The 22,612-nt window shown below is 40.0% G+C and overlaps 2 protein-coding genes across 3 annotated transcripts; both read right to left on the bottom strand.

Annotated features, from left to right (window-relative positions):
* Nucleotides 1–2,447: 2,447 nt before the first annotated feature.
* Nucleotides 2,448–14,191, bottom strand: dmpd (F-box protein dampened). Of its 2 annotated transcripts, none has more exons than XM_073956338.1 (6): nucleotides 13,728–14,191; nucleotides 12,664–13,244; nucleotides 6,872–7,120; nucleotides 6,607–6,811; nucleotides 6,227–6,537; nucleotides 2,448–3,508 (listed from the first exon to the last, which is right to left on the bottom strand). In XM_073956338.1, the coding sequence occupies exons 2-6, from the start codon at nucleotides 13,090–13,092 to the stop codon at nucleotides 2,699–2,701; spliced, it is 2,004 nt and encodes a 667-aa protein (XP_073812439.1). In that variant the 5' UTR covers nucleotides 13,093–13,244; nucleotides 13,728–14,191; the 3' UTR covers nucleotides 2,448–2,698. The 2 variants fall into 2 exon arrangements, with proteins under 2 accessions (XP_073812439.1, XP_073812440.1); XM_073956339.1 differs by lacking the exon at nucleotides 13,728–14,191 and adding an exon at nucleotides 13,327–13,482.
* A 3,610-nt stretch (nucleotides 14,192–17,801) lies between these two features.
* On the bottom strand, nucleotides 17,802–22,046 carry pea (ATP-dependent RNA helicase pea). The gene is made up of 2 exons (XM_073957671.1): nucleotides 19,122–22,046; nucleotides 17,802–19,050 (listed from the first exon to the last, which is right to left on the bottom strand). Exons 1-2 carry the CDS (start codon nucleotides 21,927–21,929, stop codon nucleotides 18,028–18,030), a joined length of 3,831 nt encoding a protein of 1,276 aa, XP_073813772.1. The 5' UTR covers nucleotides 21,930–22,046; the 3' UTR covers nucleotides 17,802–18,027.
* Between the last annotated feature and the right edge of the window lie 566 nt (nucleotides 22,047–22,612).

Here is a 22,612-nt window from a genome sequence, read left to right as displayed (position 1 = left end):
CCATATTTTCGATGGCCTGCTGGTGTTCTTTAGGTAATCTGCCGGACCCTCTACTGGTATCGATCACTGCATAGCACCTCTCGTCCCTGTAGTTCTTCCTGGCCACCTTGGCGTAAGTAGATGGCGGCTCCGAACCAGTCTCTGCGCCCATCTTCCTCTTCTGGAAGGCCCTGCCTGGGCTTCTTATCAGAGCCCTTGGAACTTCCAGAGGATTCCGCGGTCGCGCTCAACTTCTTCGTGCCCGAGCACTTCTTTTCGCCCTCCGTCGAAGGGTTCTTTGGGCAGTCTCCTTCGCGTGGGTTTTGAGAGGAATTGCTTAGGGCATTTGATGGTTGGAAGCTCATTTTCTTCTTACTTGGTTTGGCGGTATTTTCTTCCTCTGGAGATCTGATCCTCTTCGCCGCTTCCGAGGAAGTGGAGGGATTGTTGATCTCTTTTGGTGCGGCCCGCTGTTTTTTGTTTAGCTGTGCCTGGATCCTCTGGTACCTACGTCTCTGGACTCCAGTCCACCGAACTTTTTTCTCCGTTGTAAGTTTAGATATGCTTTCGCTTACCTCTTCTACCATCTTGTGGACCTCCTCGTTAACGGGCTTCTCCACAACGGTGGTGTTGATTTTGCAGCTGCTGTCTGATTCGGAGTCAGGGTCGTTCCCATCCTCGGATGGCTGGGTCCAGATTAAACTCTCCCTACGCTTCCCCTTCTCCTCATCTTTTTTACCTTTCGGTTGCGTGCTTGTAGCAGTACCGTCGACCACAGATGCCAAGGCACCCACATCGGTGGGAGATGTTTGCTCACGATCGCTTGATGACGACGAGGTGTGACTCGCAGGCAGATCACTATTCCCTGCCGGTACTGGGTTATTTAGGCCCTGCACCGTAACGTTTATTCCTTCTTTGTCCTCCATGTTTGTTTTTTGTTTTAGGGGAACACCCCCGTAGTCAGTTTTTTGTCCGCGGGAACCTCAGAGATCCCAGAGGTAGGTGGTCGTGCCACTCTACCCTAGACGGGTCATGTCACAAGTGATTTCCCTCGTAAATGATAGAGTAGCACGACCATCCACCTCCCCCTATCCGCCGGTGGGGACGCGCCCGGTAGGAGAACTGACAGACATTCTCGGGATCGTTCGACATAACCCATTGTACGTTATATCCTAAGAAAAGAAACGATTAAAATCAATAACAACATAGGTATTGACCATTAACACAAATTTCGAACGAAGCTCTTCTTCAAGCGACTCTTCATTGGAGGTTGAAAACATCCTCCGGCTTATGCAAAAATTGTGGACTTTGGTACCAGCGAGAATTAAAGGAGATCCATATTTCTTTTTGCTCTTGTTGTTTCATCAGCAACCTTCAAATTCGTAGGCAACGATTTCCACTCAGTCGGGCGTGTGGAATCTAGAATATCTGTGATTCAATGGGCAACAAATGGCTTATTCCTCTTTTGTCAGAATGTATACAATTGATGATAGTTAAAGAATCACTCCAGCAAATTCGAATGGAAACCTTGCTCAATGTTCCTTCTCAATGGTGCACAGCAAACGAGTTCCCAATACGACAGCTTGTAGTTCAAGTTTTGGTATGGTCGTTGACTTTCTTTGAGGTTATAAATGTGACTTAAATTTCACCATCTGACTTCATTGACGATCAATACCACACGGCACCAAATACGTCCAAGCTGACATCGACGAACACATGCAACTCGATTGTTTCAGGAAATCCAACTCTAATGTAGTGTCTGGTTACACTGACTTGGGCAACATTCTTCAACTCATCACGCCTATTATTCCATATGTCATAAAGTGCATTGGGAATATCTTCACCCCACCTGATATCGTATCACCAAACTTCTCTCCACAATAATTTCGCAATAACCATTTCACCCTACCAATAAATATAGGAAATACTTTATTTTTTTAATATATATTTTTTATTATCATTTTTTTCGCGAAATTTCTATTATCGAAAATAGAAATTATCAGTTTTTTCTGCTTTGATTGCTGAAAATGAAAAAAATCTTCTGGGGGAGAGTTATGGGGTTATGTGAATGTGTATAGAAAACTATTGTGTTACCATTGTTTTTTGTTAATAGCAAATAAAACTTTAGTATTCATTATACCAAAGGATATTGAATGATGGACGCCTGTATGTGTGTATAAAATCTTATTCAATTTTGTTCTTTAATTGAAAATAATTTTCCTTCTTATTTAAACTATTGTGATTTCTTGGAGGAGACGAGTGGTGGTAGGGTAGTTGCATATCTATAGTATGTAGCTAAATGTTACATTTATTTGTATGAACCTCTCTATGGGAGTGTGAGTTTGGAGTTGTTGTTTGATCTACACTTGAAATGTTTCAAGTTGTATAATACGATCTTTTTCTGAGTTTCTGGGGATAGTTGTTTTGTTTGTTGTTGGTTTTTGTTGGAATAACATTCTTGTTGCGGGTTTTGTGGTTTTAAAAATATATTATCAAATATTTTTTATTAATTTTTTTGTTTTTTTTTTTTCGTCACCATACATTTAAATATAAATATGTATGCATCGTGTAAGTGGAGGTGTGTATGTATATATTATAATTATAAGTCTAAAATTAGGTCATTCTTAAAAATTGTAATGTTTTTTTTTTTTTTTTTGAAAATTGAATTGATTTGTTGTTGTGGTTGTTTGTTTGTGTATCAATATGATTACAAATATTATTATTTGCGTTTACCACTACTAGAGCCGCTTAAACACCTAGCAGTTTTTTGTACTCTACGTGCTTTCTTGGTTTCATGAGATGAAATGGACATAAGGCTGCCAACATCTTCGGCAGTCTTATCATTGTCAGCACTATGATTCTGGTCATTACTAAGTGGTGTATCTTCCATGGCTGTCGACAATTGCTGATTTTGATTTCTTTGTGACTGTGGTGAGACAATAACACTTTTATGTTGGGCAACCACTTGTTGCGGTGGTGGTTGTTGGCCAGTCACGGCATTTGTGGAACCATAAAATAGACGTGTTGAATAACCACCACCGCCACCACCGGTTGCAATGAAAGCACTTGAACTAGTCGAAGCCTCACTGCAATCAACAAATTGAGTTAAATGCTGATGCTCCCCTTCCTCCTCATTTTCATTATACGAATTGCACGGCACATTACACACTCCTGTTGCCGCTGTTGGTGGGGGTGATCGACTATTCATTTGATAATGCTGACGTTTAAGATTCCTGGATGCTGTATTTACAGCCAAAAGTTTTGCCGTGGTCGTTTCATCGGGAAATACAAACTCATTGCTTAATGATAAGTTATTACAGCCACTGTCGTTCATGCTTAAATCACTATCGTTATCCGTATCCTTAAGATTAAGTATAATGTCTTCGGGTTTAACACCTTGATTAATGAGAGCCTGATAATCCTCAGCCGGTAGGGTAGGTGTTACTTTTTGACCACATGTTGCACATGTGGGTATGGCAGGACTTTTTGAACGCCAATATTGCAATTCAGTTTTGCATTTGTTAAGTTCCTGGAAGAAGACAAAAAAGTGGAAACAAAACAAGTAAACATGCGTCAAACTTTTAATACTTCCCACTTTCTATTAGGCCAGTAGGCGGCCTTTTTAAATAAAATACTAAGAGGTGTGCATTTTTGAAGAGAGGCCAAGTTTTTCTTGAGTGTTATCTAATTCATTGTGGATGACCTTTAAGGGCATCTATACAACTGAAGATGGGCCTTAAGGATATCTACTCAATTGAAGATTGTCCTCAAAGGCATCTATTCAGTTGTAGATGGCCCTCAAGGGCATCTACTCAATTCTAGAAGGCCCTCAAGGGCATCTACTCAGTTGTAGATGTCCCTTAAGGACATATATCAACTGTGATCTCTACTCAATATTAGATGTCCCTCGATTAGGTCAGTAGGCAGTCTTTTTAAATAAAATACTAAGAGGTGCGCTTTGTTTAAAAGAGACCAAGTTGGTCTGGAGTGTCATCTAATTCATTGTGGATGACTGGATGACCTTTAAGGGCATCTAAACCACTGAAGATGGGCCTTAAGGACATCTACTCAATTGAAGATGGTTCTCACAGGCATCTCTTCAACTGTAGTTGGCCCTCAAGGGCATCTACTCAGTTGTAGATGTCCCTTAAGGACATTTATCAACTGTGATCTCTACTCAAGATTAGATGTCCCTCGATAAGGTCAGTAGGCAGTCATTTTAAATAAAATACTATAAGATGTGCCTTGTTTAAGAGAGACCAAGTTGTGCCAAGAGGCCAAGAGTGCCATCTAATTCATTTTGGATGATTTTTAAGGGCATTGTAGATGTGCCTTAGAGGCATCTACTCATTTCTACATGACTCTTAGGATCATCTTCAATTGTAGGTGACCTTTAAGGGCATCTAACCAACCTTAAGAACATTTACTCAATTGAAGATGGTCCTCCAATTTATCTACTCAATTGTAGATGGTCCTCAAAGGTATCTACTCAATTGTAGATGGTCACCACGGGCATCTAATCAATTGTAGATGTCTCTAAAGGACATATACGTTCAAAAATAACGATCCTATTCAAGAAGTGGCCTTTCGGAAAATGGCATAGCATTGCAGATTTTGTTGTAATGGAGGGTCCTAAAACCAAGTGCTTCAGCGGTTTTGGTTTCACTACTTATTCCCATTCGTACAGGATTGATAATACTCCAAATACTCGGCCTTATATGATTGCTATTCTATAAAACAGGTTTTCATTATACCCTCAGCCTTTAGGCTAAGGAGGGTATATACACTTTGATACGATGAAAATGTGCCTCATCGAAATAATGGTTTTAGACCCCAAGTATGTTTGGACGAAATGTGTTTCAGACAATTTGAAGTCGATCTAGCCATGTCCGTCCGTCTGTCTGTCTGTCCTGCTGGCTGGAGCGCACGATAACTCTCGAACGGATGAACCGATTCGGTTCAAATTTTGGGTTTCGTAATATTTTGCCCAAACTTAGTTTAAGTTCGAAGATGAGCTACATCGGTCCACTCCTTCCGGTACCTCCCCCACAAAAGTTCGAAAATGTTCGGAAAGTTTGTGCGCACGATAACTCTTGAAGGGAGTGAGCGATTTCGTCCATACTTTGTACAGCGTAAACTTTCTACCAGAGTAATGTGGGGTTCCAATATGGTCTCAATAGGTCCACTCCTTCGGGTACCTCCCACACAAAATTTCAGAAAAGCTCAGTTTAGGGCCATTTCTCGTATCGCTTTGATTTTTGTTTTAGCAACTTGTATTCACTGTCCTCCATACGACGGTACAAGTTTCATCAGGGACAAGTCCATACTTCCTGAGGTCGTTGGAGCGCAAGAGAACTTTCGAACGGATCTGCCGATTCGGTCCAAAATATGGCGTTAGTAATATTTTGTCCAATCATAGTTTAAGTTTGAAGATAAGCCATATCGGTCCACTCCTGCAGGTACCTCCCCCACAAAAGTTCAAAAATGTTCGGAAAAATTGTTCGTACGGTAACTCTTGAAGGGAGTGGCCGAATTGGTCTACACTTTACACATCCTAATATATCTACCAGATATAGATCAGGTTCAAATATGGACTATATTTGTCCACTCCATCCGGTACCTCCAACACAAAATTTCGGATAAGTTCACTTTAAGACCTAATACCGAATCACTTTGATTTTTGTTGAATCAACTTGCTTTCGCTGCCTCAATTACGATGGTAAAAGTTTTTTTAGGGGCAAGTCCATACTTCTTGAGCAAACAGCCCGAAGAGTGTAAAAACTTCTATTGCACCATATGTTGTGCCTGGAGATCCACTTCCATAACGGTCAATGTCGATCCATTCCTTTCAGTATCTCCTCCGCAAAACTCTTTATCTTCAATCCTAATCAACATTTTTGTCGGTTCAAACGCCCAACATTTTTAAAAGCCCCTAAATATAGAAAAAATTGTTTAAATATAAACAAGCTGAGGGTATATCTCTGCCGGCAAAGCCGACTGATATTTTTTACTTGTTTTATAAGGTTTTTTGCTTCTCCTGTAAAATTTTCGATTTGAGGGCTACGTTTTCGTGCATTTATGGTGACGATTTGCTTAATTGGTGATGGCCTTAAGGGCCATGGCATCTATAAATTGTAGAGATCACAACTTCTATGAAAAAAGGCCAAGTGGGTTTGGGTCCGGAACGTTACATACAATCCTGTAATATTAATCAGAATATCTCTAGAAGAGTAGTTCAAGTGCTTACCTGTAAAAGAGTGGAAAACTTGCGAGCCATTTCTTCATTTTTCTTATCATTTTCATCCAACCGATTGGCATATTCCAAAGTTTGTTTACGCTGTTCGGCCATAAGTTTCTGTTGCTCGGCAATTTGTTTGCCCTGTTCGGCTGATTTGCGTTTACAGGTACGCAATTCATTGCGTAACACCGACAACTGATTGTTGTAGATTTTCATGCCCTGTTTGATTTTCCTTATGCCTTTGCGCAAAACCATATTACTTTGTGGGGGTGATGGTAGGCTGGAGGAATTATCAGTTAAATCAGAGGCTATAACCAAAGCTGAAAAGGGAAGGAAACATGTCAACATGGAATTAGTAATGAAATATGGAAAAGTGAAACTACACTTACGTCTTTTCGTTGTTGTGGGTAACTTGTGGGCAAAAAAGTCCTTATTGAAATATGCAATGCCCGGTAATGTTGGTTCTATACGATCCCTAAAATATTCCATGGCCATTGTTGACAAATCAAAGAGCTCATCTGTTACCCGATATGGACGCTCCAGGCATGGTGTATTTTTGATATAATTTAAAATTGTATACACCTCATCGAGTATCTGAGGAGGGTGGGGATGTTAACCAATTAAATACAATTAAATTCGAAATGTAGAACTTACTGCTCCCGGAAAGAAACAACAATGACCACGTTCGATATGTTTGCCAAATGTCATTTGCAATAGCGATAACCGCATATAACATGTTTCAATGATATCACATTCACAGGCTAGAGGATGATTGCGTCTGGCCGATTCCCTGCGTGGCATATTGGCCTTAATGGCCTGAAAACGATTGTATGTTTTGGTGATCAACTTGGAAAAAGTCGAATTCAGCATGTGCATGCAAACATCGTTCATTTTATGGGATACCTACAAAGAAAAAGTTATATAAAAATAAAAACTCTTTGCAATTAAGTTAAACCTTAAAGGGAAAAAAGGATAGATAAAAAACCTCTTGAATTACTCCCTCCCCTTGAAAATTTGCAATGTGTGGCAATCATTCAAACTATCCTTGAAAGATATATATTCCTATTTAAATTTGTTGATGGTGCACATATTGGTGTCCACTTCATTTTGATTATATTAACATACACTACGGAAGATGACAACAATTATGGTTGCTCACTGCTGGTCCTTATGCAAACGACAATGTAATTATGCAATATTGTCTCTTTGTGTATACCTAAAGATATTAAATTACAATACAACCAAATATCCAAAACTCAAAATGGTTGGATGCAGAACAATCAACACAGAACAGAACATAAGTGAGGAGAGAGCACTAAAAAGTCTGCATACTGAAACTTTCTGTATAAAACAAGTTTTGTTAGAGGTAATGAAATTTAAAACGAGATGAAACGTCATGAAAATTGTACGCATTTGTTCATTAAAATGTTGGATGATAGAGGTATAGAAACAAGAGATCTTTTGTACAAGAATGTCAGTAGTATGGATGCTTCTATAGACCATTTCTGAAAGACCCTTTCTGTAAGAAAGGCTTTATAGACACTTTAGGAAAGAAAGGGTGTTTCTATAGATCCTTTAGGACAAAAAGGGTGTTTCTATAGACCTTTTAGGAAAGAGAGGGCGCTTCTGTAGACCATTTAGGATAGAAAGAGTGCTTCTATATACCCTTTAGCAAAGAAAGGGTGCTTCTATAGAACCTTTAGGAAAGAAAGTGTGCTTCTATAGAACCTTTAGGAATGAAAGGGTGCTTCTATAGAACCTTTGGGAAAGAAAGGGTGCTTCTATAGAACCTTTGGGAAAGAAAGGGTACTTCTATAGACCCTTAAGGAAAGAAAGAGTGATTCTATAGACCCTTTAGGAAAGAAAGGGTGCTTCTATAGACCCTTTAGTATAGAAGGGTGCTTCTATATACCCTTTAGTATAGAAGGGTGCTTCTATATACCCTTTAGGATAGAAGGGTGCATTTTTAGGTGCACCTTTAGGATAGAAGGGTGCTTTTTTAGGTGCACCTTTAGGACAGAAACGTGCACCTTTATGGATAGAAACAAGAGATCTTTTGCACAAGAATGTCAGTAGTATGGCTGCTTCTATGGACCATTTCTGAAAGACCCTTTCTGTAAGAAAGGCTTTATTGACACTTTAGGAAAGAAAGGGTGTTTCTATAGACCCTTTAGGACAGAAAGGGTGCTTCTATAGACCCTTTAGGAAAGAAAGGGTGTTTCTGTAGACCATTTAGGATAGAAAGGGTACTTCTATAGACCCTTTAGGAAAGAAAGAGTGCTTCTATAGAACCTTTAGGAAAGAAAGTGTGCTTCTAAAGAACCTTTAGGAAAGAAAGGGTGCTTCTATAGAACTTTTAGGAAAGAAAGGGCACTTCTATAGACCCTTAAGGAAAGAAAAAGTGATTCTATAGACCCTTTTGGAAAGAAACGGTGCTTCTATAGACCCTTTAGGACAGAAAGGGTGCTTCTATAAACCCTTTAGGACAGAAAGGGTGCTTCTATAAACCCTTTAGGACAGAAAGGGTGCTTCTATAAACCCTTTAGGACAGAAAGGGTGCTTCTATAAACCCTTTAGGACAGAAAGGGTGCTTCTATAAACCCTTTAGGACAGAAAGGGTGCTTCTATAAACCCTTTAGGACAGAAAGGGTGCTTCTATAAACCCTTTAGGACAGAAAGGGTGCTTCTATAAACCCTTTAGGACAGAAAGGGTGCTTCTATAAACCCTTTAGGACAGAAAGGGTGCTTCTATAAACCCTTTAGGACAGAAAGGGTGCTTCTATAAACCCTTTAGGACAGAAAGGGTGCTTCTATAAACCCTTTAGGACAGAAAGGGTGCTTCTATAAACCCTTTAGGACAGAAAGGGTGCTTCTATAAACCCTTTAGGACAGAAAGGGTGCTTCTATAAACCCTTTAGGACAGAATGGGTGCTTCTATAAACCCTTTAGGACAGAAAGGGTGCTTCTATAAACCCTTTAGGACAGAAAGGGTGCTTCTATAAACCCTTTAGGACAGAAAGGGTGCTTCTATAAACCCTTTAGGACAGAAAGGGTGCTTCTATAAACCCTTTAGGACAGAAAGGGTGCTTCTATAAACCCTTTAGGACAGAAAGGGTGCTTCTATAAACCCTTTAGGACAGAAAGGGTGCTTCTATAAACCCTTTAGGACAGAAAGGGTGCTTCTATAAACCCTTTAGGACAGAAAGGGTGCTTCTATAAACCCTTTAGGACAGAAAGGGTGCTTCTATAAACCCTTTAGGACAGAAAGGGTGCTTCTATAAACCCTTTAGGACAGAAAGGGTGCTTCTATAAACCCTTTAGGACAGAAAGGGTGCTTCTATAAACCCTTTAGGACAGAAAGGGTGCTTCTATAAACCCTTTAGGACAGAAAGGGTGCTTCTATAAACCCTTTAGGACAGAAAGGGTGCTTCTATAAACCCTTTAGGACAGAAAGGGTGCTTCTATAAACCCTTTAGGACAGAAAGGGTGCTTCTATAAACCCTTTAGGACAGAAAGGGTGCTTCTATAAACCCTTTAGGACAGAAAGGGTGCTTCTATAAACCCTTTAGGACAGAAAGGGTGCTTCTATAAACCCTTTAGGACAGAAAGGGTGCTTCTATAAACCCTTTAGGACAGAAAGGGTGCTTCTATAAACCCTTTAGGACAGAAAGGGTGCTTCTATAAACCCTTTAGGACAGAAAGGGTGCTTCTATAAACCCTTTAGGACAGAAAGGGTGCTTCTATAAACCCTTTAGGACAGAAAGGGTGCTTCTATAAACCCTTTAGGACAGAAAGGGTGCTTCTATAAACCCTTTAGGACAGAAAGGGTGCTTCTATAAACCCTTTAGGACAGAAAGGGTGCTTCTATAAACCCTTTAGGACAGAAAGGGTGCTTCTATAAACCCTTTAGGACAGAAAGGGTGCTTCTATAAACCCTTTAGGACAGAAAGGGTGCTTCTATAAACCCTTTAGGACAGAAAGGGTGCTTCTATAAACCCTTTAGGACAGAAAGGGTGCTTCTATAAACCCTTTAGGACAGAAAGGGTGCTTCTATAAACCCTTTAGGACAGAAAGGGTGCTTCTATAAACCCTTTAGGACAGAAAGGGTGCTTCTATAAACCCTTTAGGACAGAAAGGGTGCTTCTATAAACCCTTTAGGACAGAAAGGGTGCTTCTATAAACCCTTTAGGACAGAAAGGGTGCTTCTATAAACCCTTTAGGACAGAAAGTGTGCTTCTATAAACCCTTTAGGACAGAAAGGGTGCTTCTATAAACCCTTTAGGACAAAAAGGGTGCTTCTATAAACCCTTTAGGACAGAAAGGGTGCTTCTATAAACCCTTTAGGACAGAAAGGGTGCTTCTATAAACCCTTTAGGACAGAAAGGGTGCTTCTATAAACCCTTTAGGACAGAAAGGGTGCTTCTATAAACCCTTTAGGACAGAAAGGGTGCTTCTATAAACCCTTTAGGACAGAAAGGGTGCTTCTATAAACCCTTTAGGACAGAAAGGGTGCTTCTATAAACCCTTTAGGACAGAAAGGGTGCTTCTATAAACCCTTTAGGACAGAAAGGGTGCTTCTATAAACCCTTTAGGACAGAAAGGGTGCTTCTATAAACCCTTTAGGACAGAAAGGGTGCTTCTATAAACCCTTTAGGACAGAAAGGGTGCTTCTATAAACCCTTTAGGACAGAAAGGGTGCTTCTATAAACCCTTTAGGACAGAAAGGGTGCTTCTATAAACCCTTTAGGACAGAAAGGGTGCTTCTATAAACCCTTTAGGACAGAAAGGGTGCTTCTATAAACCCTTTAGGACAGAAAGGGTGCTTCTATAAACCCTTTAGGACAGAAAGGGTGCTTCTATAAACCCTTTAGGACAGTAAGGGTGCTTCTATAGACCCTTTAGGACAGTAAGGGTGCTTCTATAGACCCTTTAGGACAGAAAGGGTGTTTCTATAGACCCTTTAGGACAGAAAGGGTGCTTCTATAGACCCTTTAGGACAGAAAGGGTGCTTCTATAGACCCTTTAGGACAGAAAGGGTGCTTCTATAGACCCTTTAGGACAGAAAGGGTGCTTCTATAAACCCTTTAGGACAGAAAGGGTGCTTCTATAAACCCTTTAGGACAGAAAGGGTGCTTCTATAAATCCTTTAGGACAGAAAGGGTGCTTCTATAAACCCTTTAGGACAGAAAGGGTGCTTCTATAAACCCTTTAGGACAGAAAGGGTGCTTCTATAAACCCTTTAGGACAGAAAGGGTGCTTCTATAAACCCTTTAGGACAGAAAGGGTGCTTCTATAAACCCTTTAGGACAGAAAGGGTGCTTCTATAAACCCTTTAGGACATAAAGGGTGCTTCTATAAACCCTTTAGGACACAAAGGGTGCTTCTATAAACCCTTTAGGACAGAAAGGGTGCTTCTATAAAGCCTTTAGGACAGAAAGGGTGCTTCTATAAAGCCTTTAGGACAGAAAGGGTGCTTCTATAGATCCTGGGCGAGTTATCCTAGCCGCAACAGTTCAATTAACCCCATCTCTTCTCTACCTCTCTCGTTTATTAACTCTCCTAACACTTTTCAATACGAACACAATGGACCTCTGCTCTCTGAGTGAAGTGGCTGCCAACAAGCAACGGCAACTGAGAGCACAGCCTATAACGAGCATTGGCCTTCTTTATGAGGATTTATTTGACATTTGAAACCCATAGGTTTGCAAACAAACTTTGAACAGCTGGTAAATTGCATATAAGTTGAAATTCTGTGACGGAGGTACCCGAAGATGTTTTCCAAATAGACGTTGTGCGTTTTGCTAAGTTTCGTCACATCGGATACACAATTCGTAAGTTTTCGTGTTCATCAGTCATTTGGGTTGGTGGCGACCGGATTGAGCTTTTGGACATTATCTCATGAAGTAAGGATTTGCCCGAAAAAAATATTGTACCATCGTATAAGGTGCCGCGCATTCTGCAAAAAATTTCAAAACGATCCAAGACATGTCCTTAAACTGCACTATTGCGAAAGTGTTTACAATTTTGTGTGAAAGGCACCCAAAGGAATGGAGCTATTTAGTCCATATTCGAAGCTTCTCTATATCTGGTAGAAATATTGCGATGTGCAAAGTATGGGCCAAATCGAAAAAAAAATTGAATTTGTGGGGGAGGTACCGGAAAAAGTGCACCGATATGGGTCATCTTCCAACTTGATCTTAGGACAAAATATTACAAGGACCCATATTTTGGACTAAGGCTCCAGCCAGACAGACCGAAGAACATGGCCAAAGCTACTCTAACTCATCTGAAACGGGCCTTAAAGCCATTAATTCCATAAGGCACATTTTTGTCATAAGAAAGTGTATATACCCTCATCGTTAGCCTAAAGGCTGAGCTTATAAGACCTTTCTTCGCAACCTGCAATATATAGAAGATTATACCAAACAGTTAAACATTTCACTTACCACACGCAATTGACCAATTTTCTTAAATCCAACATACGATAAAATTGTATATAAAACTTCTTCAGGCAAATCTAATAAATTTATTGGTGGCGATGATAAAGATGTCGTTTGTTGATCACCAACAACAGTACCACTGCCAATGATGGGCTGCTGTGTCGTCGTCGTCGTTATTACATTAGAACCAGTTGTGTTGGGAAAAGATTTAAACGCCTGCGTTTGTCGAGCACTGGTTGATGCAATGGTGTGGTTGGTGATAATTCCCACTGCAAGCAATGATGTTGACGGCGACGACGACGATGGTGGCATATTAATGTTCCCGCCCACCGATGATTGTCTAGTGACAACTGGACGCAGACAATTGCTTTCCTCCAAAGAGGAATTCATATTTGCACTATTGTTGCCTGTCGACATTTGCCTTGTAGAGACCATGATTTTGTTGTTGTTGCAGCTGGTGTATTGGACGTATCTTCAAAAAGTATTGTTCTTATATATAACAAAATAAAATAATTTGCTGTTGGAAACTTTAAAAAGCCAAGTTCCCTGTTTCTACGCTAACCACCAACTGGCCAAGTGTATAGAATCTGTAACGAGATAAAAAAAATTGTGTTAAAGGGTAAAATAATTGGAATGATGGAATTTGTAAGCATCTTTAGTTGTTTGTACTTAAGTTAAACGAATAGCGCCATGACTTGGCTCATTCCATTTCCTTTTGGCTTGGAGGCAAATTAGCTTTTAATTTATGTTCTCTTTCTATTTCATCGGTTTCCTTTTGTTATTTCATCTACAATATGTTTCATTTTACCCATTATCACTTGTTCTATTCGTTCCCTCTTTTAAAAGAAACAGTCAAAGTAACCAATCAACGAAAATCGGTTATTTTATCATTCAATCGATTACTCTGTAAAATTACATCTCCAATTTTTGAGCATTCTTGATGGTGGCAGCGGAAAACTTAAAACGATGAAGAATTAAAATTTTACACAATCAAGACTCACGAAGAAATAAATGTTTCCCGCTCGCCAATTGTTCATACTCGTCGTTTTTTTGCGAATATCAAATATTACCTTATTTCTTTGGACACTTCCACTGACAGTTACTGCCTCCCCTGCTGTCGCCGCCACTGTCCCACTGATCTCTCCTTATTGTGGAATTTCTCCTATTATATTTCCTCCTCTTATTCTAATGTACAAGAAGTTTCGGCCGCTTGTTGGTGGCGAAGGCTTGAATAGGTTTTTTTGCCTTCTACCATTTTTTCATTCCCCTTCACTTTGTTTCACTTGTTTTAAACACTTTTATCACAATTCTTTGCATTTTTCCAATGTATTTTTTTACAAAAATATGGACACTTTTTTGTTGTAATGCTACTTAGAACTTTTTCGCTTATGTATAATGAATGAACTCCGTCGTATCTGTTCGTGGTGCTGTCTTGAATGTAGTAGTAGTAGTAGTAATAGTAGTAATATTTTATTTGAGTCTTCTTCTTTTCTTAATACAGGTAATCAAAGCGAAATGATGACATGTCTTGAATGTAAAATAAAAAGAATTGCTTGTGTTGTCAGATATGTGGTTACCCGTTATATGCGAATTGGAGTAAATAACCGGTACACTATTTTGCATTTCGGGTAGACTTTTGAAAAATTTGACATTTCTCATCCAAGTTTAATGAAATATTTTATAAATTTTTATATGCCAATGAAAATCTTTGACAGTTGACGTTCTGCTTCCGAAAAATAAGGCCTGTCCGATAACTTTGCAAGTAAAAAGTATTTGCAAGTTCTTGCAACTACTTGCAAGACTCCCCAGTTCTCTTTTAAGCTGGGTACACATTGTCGGTTTTGTTGTTGCTTGCTAGTGTGGTCGTTCATTTTTGTCATTCATCATGCAACCGCTAAATGTTTTGTGATTGCTGGACGGTTTGACAGTTATTGATAATTGCGAAATATCGACATTCAAAACTGACAATGTGTACCCAGCTTTACTGGACAAGTTTGTTACCCCCCCGTTTACACATGCAAGTGGCAGTTCGAAAAATACCAATACACTCACACATATTCACTGCCACACCAACTAACAACCTCACTGCCGACAAAATTTCCTTGTCAGTAATCAATGTAAGTGCTTTGAAAGTAACTTCAATTTTTTACCGAACGTTTACACATGCAAGTGTCAGTTCGAAAAAAATTGAAGTTTCGACTATAATATGTATACACAACTGTCTGCAAGTTACTTGCATGTGTAATCCTTTGGTTATCGAGCATTTTGTAAAAGTTTGTACCATGGTACAATAATTCTTAGGTAGGTCACAGCTATCAGCTGATTACAATTTTTTTTTGTTATGGCCTAATCTGTCAAAACCGTGTTGACTTTCAGAGTTGATATTTATTATTGATCAAAAAATTCAACTCTGTTTTGTTTTCATTTCAACATTTCGTTCTCCTTCTTTGTTTACTCATCCGTTATCATTCATCAAAACAATTTTGACGTTTTAAGCCATAGAGACAGGGTTGTATTTTTTTGGCGATTCTCATACCTGGCCTACCTATGAATTATTGTACCATGGTTTGTACAAACTTTTGAGTTATCGTACAGACCTATAACCTTTGAGAAAGATGTTATACAGAGATTTGACATCCAGATATTTGTGTGATTTTACGCCATATTTATATTATACCCCGTTTGCACTTAACCGAATTAAACCAGTGGGTTTGGGTTTCAAATGTCAATTCCATAGCGTAAACGTCAAATAAATCCTTGTAAAGAAGGTAAACCCGCCAAAAAACTCCAGTGCAAACGCCGTTTTAGATCTTTTTGCTAGATTAACATTCTTTGTGAGGATTTATGGGCCGATTCCGTACAGCGAGGCGAGTCGTGTCGCGTTGCCAGTTGCAATTTTTCCATTACGTATGGCAAAAGTAGCTCGACGACGTCAAATTTTGTCGCCGTAATGTTCATTTTCCGGCGACAACAAATTAGCTGTCGCCGTTCATTTTTACTAACGAATAAAAATAAAATAAAAAAAAATAAAAATAACTTGTTATCGACGATTATTTTCTATCGCTGTACGTAGTGCATTTTTTAAATTTTGTCGCAGAGACGATAGACGACGCGACATGACTCGCCTCGCTGTACGGAATCGGCCCATTATTTGAAGTATACGCAACGGAATTGACATTTGAAATACAGTGGATTTATGTAATTCATTTATATGTCAACGTACTATAATAGTACGTTTACATTTAGGAAATCCACTCGATTTCAACTGTCAATTCTAATAAAATCCAATGAATTTTAGACGAGTATTCATTTGACTTATACGCAATGGAATTGGCAGTTGAAATCCACCCGATTTCGTAAATGTGAACGTACTATTAGACAAGGGAATGTCATTCTCTTACTCAGACCAAACATTGCGGTCAAGAAGGGTGCGAATTAAATCCACCATCCTCGCTCTCACTAAGAAAAGGTTGTTAGCGAGTTATGACCAAAGAGTACGGCTGTACTAGCGCTGATGTATATCACGGTAATAGTGCAATCTCCCGTTTGCACTTAACCGGATTTAATAAAACCACTGGGGTTTCAACTGTCAATTCCATAGCGTAAACGTCAAATAAATCCTCATAAAGAAGGTTAACCCTACAAAAAGCGATAATGCAAACGCCGTTAAACCCGATTTAATAAACCTACTGGGGTTCAAATGTCAATTCCATTGCCTATACGTCAAAAAAATCCTCATAAAGAAGGTTAACACGACAAAAGCTCTTGCATTAGAGAGAGTAAAGGAGTAGCCTAAACGTGGCTTATGGATGAGTATGGGAGTATTTTGATCCAACTAAAGACCGTTCTAGTCTTCTATATAAAAGGAGACCATCGTAAGGGCCTTCTACAGTAAGGCGCACGACACACTGCACCTTCTATAGCATAGAATACCACCGTTGGGCTCTTCTATCGAATAGAAGAGCACCGTAGAGTTCTTCTATAGAATAGAAGAACACCGTAGGGGTCTTCTATAAAAGAGAAGAGCACCTTAGGGATCTTCTACAGAATAGAAAACCACCGTAGAATAGAAGAGGACCGTAGGGGTATTCTACAGAATAGAAGAGCACCGTAGGGATCTTCTACAGAATAGAAGACCACCGTAGGGATCTTCTATAGAATAGAAGAGCACCGTAGGGGTCTTCTATAGAATAGAACAGCACCGTAGGGGTCTTCTATAGAATAGAAGAACACCGTAGGGGTCTTCTATAAAAGAGAAGAGCACCGTACGGATCTTCTATCGAATAGAAGAGCACCGTAGGGGTCTTCTATAGAATAGAAGAGCACCGTAGGGGTATTCTACAGAATAGAAGAGCACCGTAGGGATCTTCTACAGAATAGAAGACCACCGTAGGGATCTTCTATAGAATAGAAGAGCACCGTAGGGGTCTTCTATAGAATAGAAGAGCACCGTAGTGGTCTTCTATAAAATAGAAGAACACCGTAGGGGTCTTCTATAGAATAAAAGACCACCGTAGAGATCTACAGAATAGAAGACCACCGTAGAGATCTTCTATTGAATAGAAGAGCACCGTAGGGGTCTTCTATTGAATAGAAACCACCGTAGGGAGAAGAAGCACCATAGGGGTATTCTATAGAATAGTAGAGCACCGTAGGGCTCTTCTATAGAAGAACACCGTAGGGGTCTTCTATAAAATAGAAGAGTACCGTAGGGATCTTCTACAGAATAGAAGACCACCGTAGGGGTCTTCTACAGAATAGAAGACCACCGTAGGGATCTTCTATTGAATAGAAACCACCGTAGGGATCTTCTATTCAATAGAAGAGCACCATAGGGGTATTCTATAGAATAGAAGAGCACCGTAAGGGTCTTCTACAGAATAGAAGAGCACCGTAGGGGTTTTCTACAGAATAGAAGAGCACCGTAGGGGTCTTCTACAGAATAGAAGAGCACCGTATGGGTCTTCTATAGAATAGAAGAGCACCATAAGGATCTTCTATTGAATAGAAGAGCACCGTAGGGTTCTTACCTTGTATCTACTCATAGCCAATTTCTTTGGCTCAACAATACAAAATGATGGAAAGTACCACGTAGATGTAGTTGGCTTAAGCACCTTCGATCAAATTAAGTTCAATGTTTCCAATTACACTCAAAACCTATTCATTAAACATTTATTTTATGCTTTGTCGTTAACTCAATGGGTCTTATTTTAGGACAGATAATTATAAAAAGAAACAAACATCGGAATACATTTCTGTGTATTCATTTGTCTTTAGAATATTTTGTTAACATAAGCTATAGTAACTAACTTAGCAACTTATTCTAAATTCTTTAAACTTAACCACCAAATCGTGAAGAAAATTTCCTCCTTAATTTCTCCTTCTACGAACTCGCGATATACGCCATGCATTCGGCTCTTCATACTTATTATACAATGGTTCAAGTCTTTGATTCTTCTTAAATTTACTTAATTTCGTTGGGTCAGAGAATCTAAAGAACGATGGCGCAAATTCAACCAACCATTTTGGATCAATGGTAGTTACTTCACGCATATATTCCTTAGTGGTTTGTACTAATTCATGATAAATTACCCATTCCGGTTGACGATTAAAAAGAGCACTGGAAGGATGTATGTACACCACTTGAGAGTCGACCAAGGTGCGATAGCCCTCTTGGGGATCCTTTTTGGCAGCATTGCGGAAGAAACCAGAACAAATGGCTTTTTGTATGCGCACGGAATTTTTACCAGCCGATACAACATCCAATTTGTGACGATCCATAATACCCAACAGTTGTTTGCGAACATCCTGCGAACGTTTGAGGGTGCGTATTTGTACAAAGTTCTCATAACACCAGGCATTGGAAAATTTATTATTCTTCCAACTGTTGTACACTGCCAAAAGGGTTAAATGGTCACCTTCAATTTGATTGAATTTGGCTTTCTTTTGATCAGCCAGAGCCTGTTTATCTTTGGGTCGATAAAAGACATTTTGTACGCTTAGCATGGAGACGATTGTGAGTATTTCATCGGAACATTGTAGGGCCACAGACATAATTAACATTTTTGAAAGATTGGGTTCGAGCGGAAATTCAGCCATACGTCTTCCCAGACGTGTCAATAAACCTTCATCATCCAAAGCCGATAAAGAATGCAATTGTTCCAAAGCCATTACCAGAGATTCTACTGGAGGGGCATCCATGAAATCGAAATGCAAAAGATCATTAATGCCCATAGTTTTCAGCTGCAGCACAGTAGTGGCCAAATTTGTACGTTGAATTTCGGGAACAGGTGTTGGCAACATTTCATCGCGATAGGCTCGTTCTGTGTAGAGACGATAACACTTACCAGGTCCAGTCCGACCAGCGCGACCAGCACGTTGTTTTGCAGCAGCCTAAAAATATAAAAACAAAAGTTGGTTATCTTCGTTCTCATAGAAAACTTATGTTCGTTTGTATTCCTCACCTGTGATATGGGTGTTACAACCAAAGAATCCATGCCTGTCTTGGAGTTGTAGACTTTCTGTTTAACAAAACCAGGATCCACCACATAGAATATACCATCGATGGTCAGCGATGTCTCAGCAATATTTGTGGCAATTACCACCTTACGGCTGCCCGGTGGTGCAGGATCAAAAATCCTCGTTTGCATTTCAGATGGCAGGGCAGAGTATACAGGAAGAATAATCAGTTCCGGTACATCGGGTCCCAAACTTTTCATACGTTCATAGAGAATTTCACAAGCGGTATCGATTTCTTCTTGACCCGTCAAGAAAAGCAATATATCTCCTGGTGGTTCCCGCAAATGAATTTGCATAACTGTAATCAAGGAGGCATCCAAATAATCCGTTTCCGGCTCTTTTGTATACAACACCTCTACGGGGAACGTGCGACCAGGTATTGTAAAAATTGGAGCCTCAAAGAAATACTGTGAAAACTTGACAGCATCCAGCGTGGCAGAGGTCACAATCAACTTCAGTTCTGGCCGCTTTTGTACCGCCGTTTTGAGCAGACCAAAGAGCACATCAGTGTGTATCGTACGTTCATGGGCTTCGTCCAACATAATGACCGAATATGATTTCAGCTCAGCCTCAATAAGACATTCACGCAACAACATACCGTCTGTCATGTATTTTATGACCGTCTCAGGGCTGGTACAATCCTCAAAACGAATGGTGTAACCCACCTCCTGGCCCAGACGACAACCAAACTCCTCAGCCACACGTTTCGCCACAGACATGGCGGCCACACGACGAGGTTGAGTGCAACCAATTTTACCGCGATTTGTGAAACCACATTCAGCCAAATATTGGGTGATTTGTGTAGTCTTTCCCGATCCCGTTTCACCGATAACAATCAAAATTTGATTATCCGTTACAGCTTTAATCAAATCATCGCGAAGTTTATATATGGGGAGGGATTTCCTTTGCTCCACCAATGACATGTCGGTTTTCTTGCCAAATGAGGACTTTTTACCGCCAATGACATGCTTTTTCCATTCGGGCACCTCCATGGGTGCGGCACCCATACCTCTCACATTTGCGGCCAGGGTTCGACTTGAGTCTTCGTCTGGCAGGGGATCTATCCAATTCTTACTTAGCCCAGTGGGCACTGCATCCATATCTTGTTCTCTTTGTAACATTTTCTGTTCACGACGTTCTTTCGAGAGAGCAGATTGCATCATGGCGGCCTGGGCTAATGAACCATCGGGATTCTTTACAATACGCACTGGTGATAGGTCATGTAAAGCACGACCATGTCCCGCCAGAAATGGTGGTTCCTCTTCAACAATTTCAATTTCAATATCTTCTTCGTCGTCTTCATCTTTGTGCACAAGACCGGTTTCCTCGTCAAAATCTGGCAGTTCACTACGATCCAACACACCTGAGCTTATCATTTGCTTGATTTCCCAACGTTCTGGACTGGAGATACGCGTAACACGTTTGCGGGAATCGCTTTCATCATTGTCTGCTCCACCCTGCAAGTTCAGCAGCGAGGTGCCACCACCAAACGGACGATCTGGATTGCGATCTTTCAGTTCACTCTCTGGCGGAGGTGCATGTGATAGTGGATTTAAATCTTGCCCAGTCTCCTGATCCACCTCTTTCATCGAAAGCGACACCTTTTGTCCAGTTATTGACATAACTTTCACTTTGACGGTAGAGTTGCGGTTAACCACCTCCGTTACATCTGTGACACGTCCCTCGGAACGTAATTGGGATATGTGTACCAAACCCTCCCAGCGTTTTTTCAAACCAAATAGCTGAACAAAACAACCAAAAGGTACTATATTGGCAACCTTGCCTGTATAGATTTTACCAGGCTCTGGATCATCGGCCATTGGAGCTGGAGGTGGCATTTTCTCACGTTTGCTTTCCCGTGACCGAGATCTTTTGTGATGCCTTGATCTATCCTTTGACCGTGATCTGCTGGAACGTCGACGTCTATCGCGTGAGCGAGATCTTGAACGTCGATGTCGTCTACTGCCATCCCTCGACCTGGAGCGTGATCGTTTGCGTTCACTGCGATGGCGGGATCTTGATCTGGAGCGCCTATCACGATCTCTGTGGCGATCTTTATCACGACTTCTTGAACCATCGTAATCTTTAATTCGTTCCCGGCTTCTATCCCTTTTTCTATCGCGGTCTCTGTCACGATGTCTATCCCTTGATCGTGACCTTGACCGAGATCTCTTTTCCACTTTCTTTTTGAAATCTTTTGTATCTTTAGTATCACTTTTACTGGCAAATCCTGGAGCCAATGCCTCCAATTCCAACATTGCATCATCCACGGCTTTCATATCTTCATCTTCGATTTTCTTTTTAATGTCTTTTTTCTTTTCCTTTTTCTCATCTGCATCGCTTTCACTTTCTGAAGACGATGAAGCAGATGACTCGGGTGCATCCACTTTACTGAACTTATCATTTGCCATTGCCAAACCGGGAAACATCATGGCCAATTGTTCGGTTTTTGAAGATTTGCCGCCACTGGAGTCTGCCCCACCGCCACCAGTTGAAGATGATTTGCCACCATTTCCTCCACCAGAAGGTTTCATTAATTTGATAATTCTCTGTAGATTTGTAATCAAGGAGTCAGGAAATTCTGCACCATTTTCAACCAAAGCCTTCCTAAAGGAATCAAAGGTTGGGTTCTTTGATTCAAGGTCTATAATGAATTCAGCCAAATCCTTGTCATTTATGCCAAGATGATTGTCCAACTCCGTGCACAGTTTTGACACCAAAGATAAATGCTCCAATTTTTGTAGTTCGTCCATGTTATTTGCTTATTTTACTATATTTTCATATCGTCTTTATAGAGAATGGAATCGTTTACTCCAAATGACACGCTTTTTGTTTTTCACCGAACAAATTAAAAAACGCTCCGAAAATACGTATAAGTAAGAAAAAGGAAAAGGTCGATAAAGAAAAGAACAAAATACGAATTGTGTGAAGCATAATGGCCGTTTGTTTACGAATGAGACATGGGAAAACGCAATAAGCTCGATGATTCACTGAAGGGAGCAGGTTGAACAAGTTCAACATTTGGAAATATTTAAGTCGTTGTTACATGGTTGGAAATCGTTCTAGCGTGGACCGGGATAAACATCAGTTGCTTTAAATCAGTTTGACAACCTGTTTTACTATGTCGAACGAATATGAAAATGGTTAATTTAATATTTTTAGATGTCTTTCGTTCACAATCATTTTCTTTCGACATAGTGAAACAGGCCCTAAATGTCAAAATGTGTTCACAATAACGTATTACTGTGAATTGTTTACGTTTTTAAGTGATTTTATTCACAATAATGCATTTTGACAACTGGGGCTCAATTCTGTTTCTATGAAAATGTGAAATGAAAACTTTTATAAAGGAAAAACTGTCAAATGAAAAAAATTACAAAGGAAATATTTTTCATTTCAAATTTTCATAGAACAAGAATCCAGCCCCTGGAAAGCG

The sequence above is a fragment of the Musca autumnalis genome, unplaced genomic scaffold, assembly GCF_047663935.1.
Source record: "Musca autumnalis isolate F117 unplaced genomic scaffold, ASM4766393v1 scaffold_5, whole genome shotgun sequence".
NCBI lineage: Eukaryota > Metazoa > Arthropoda > Insecta > Diptera > Muscidae > Musca > Musca autumnalis.
The sequence above is the reverse complement of the archived record's forward strand: the minus strand, read 5'-3'. Positions and strand labels throughout refer to the sequence as shown.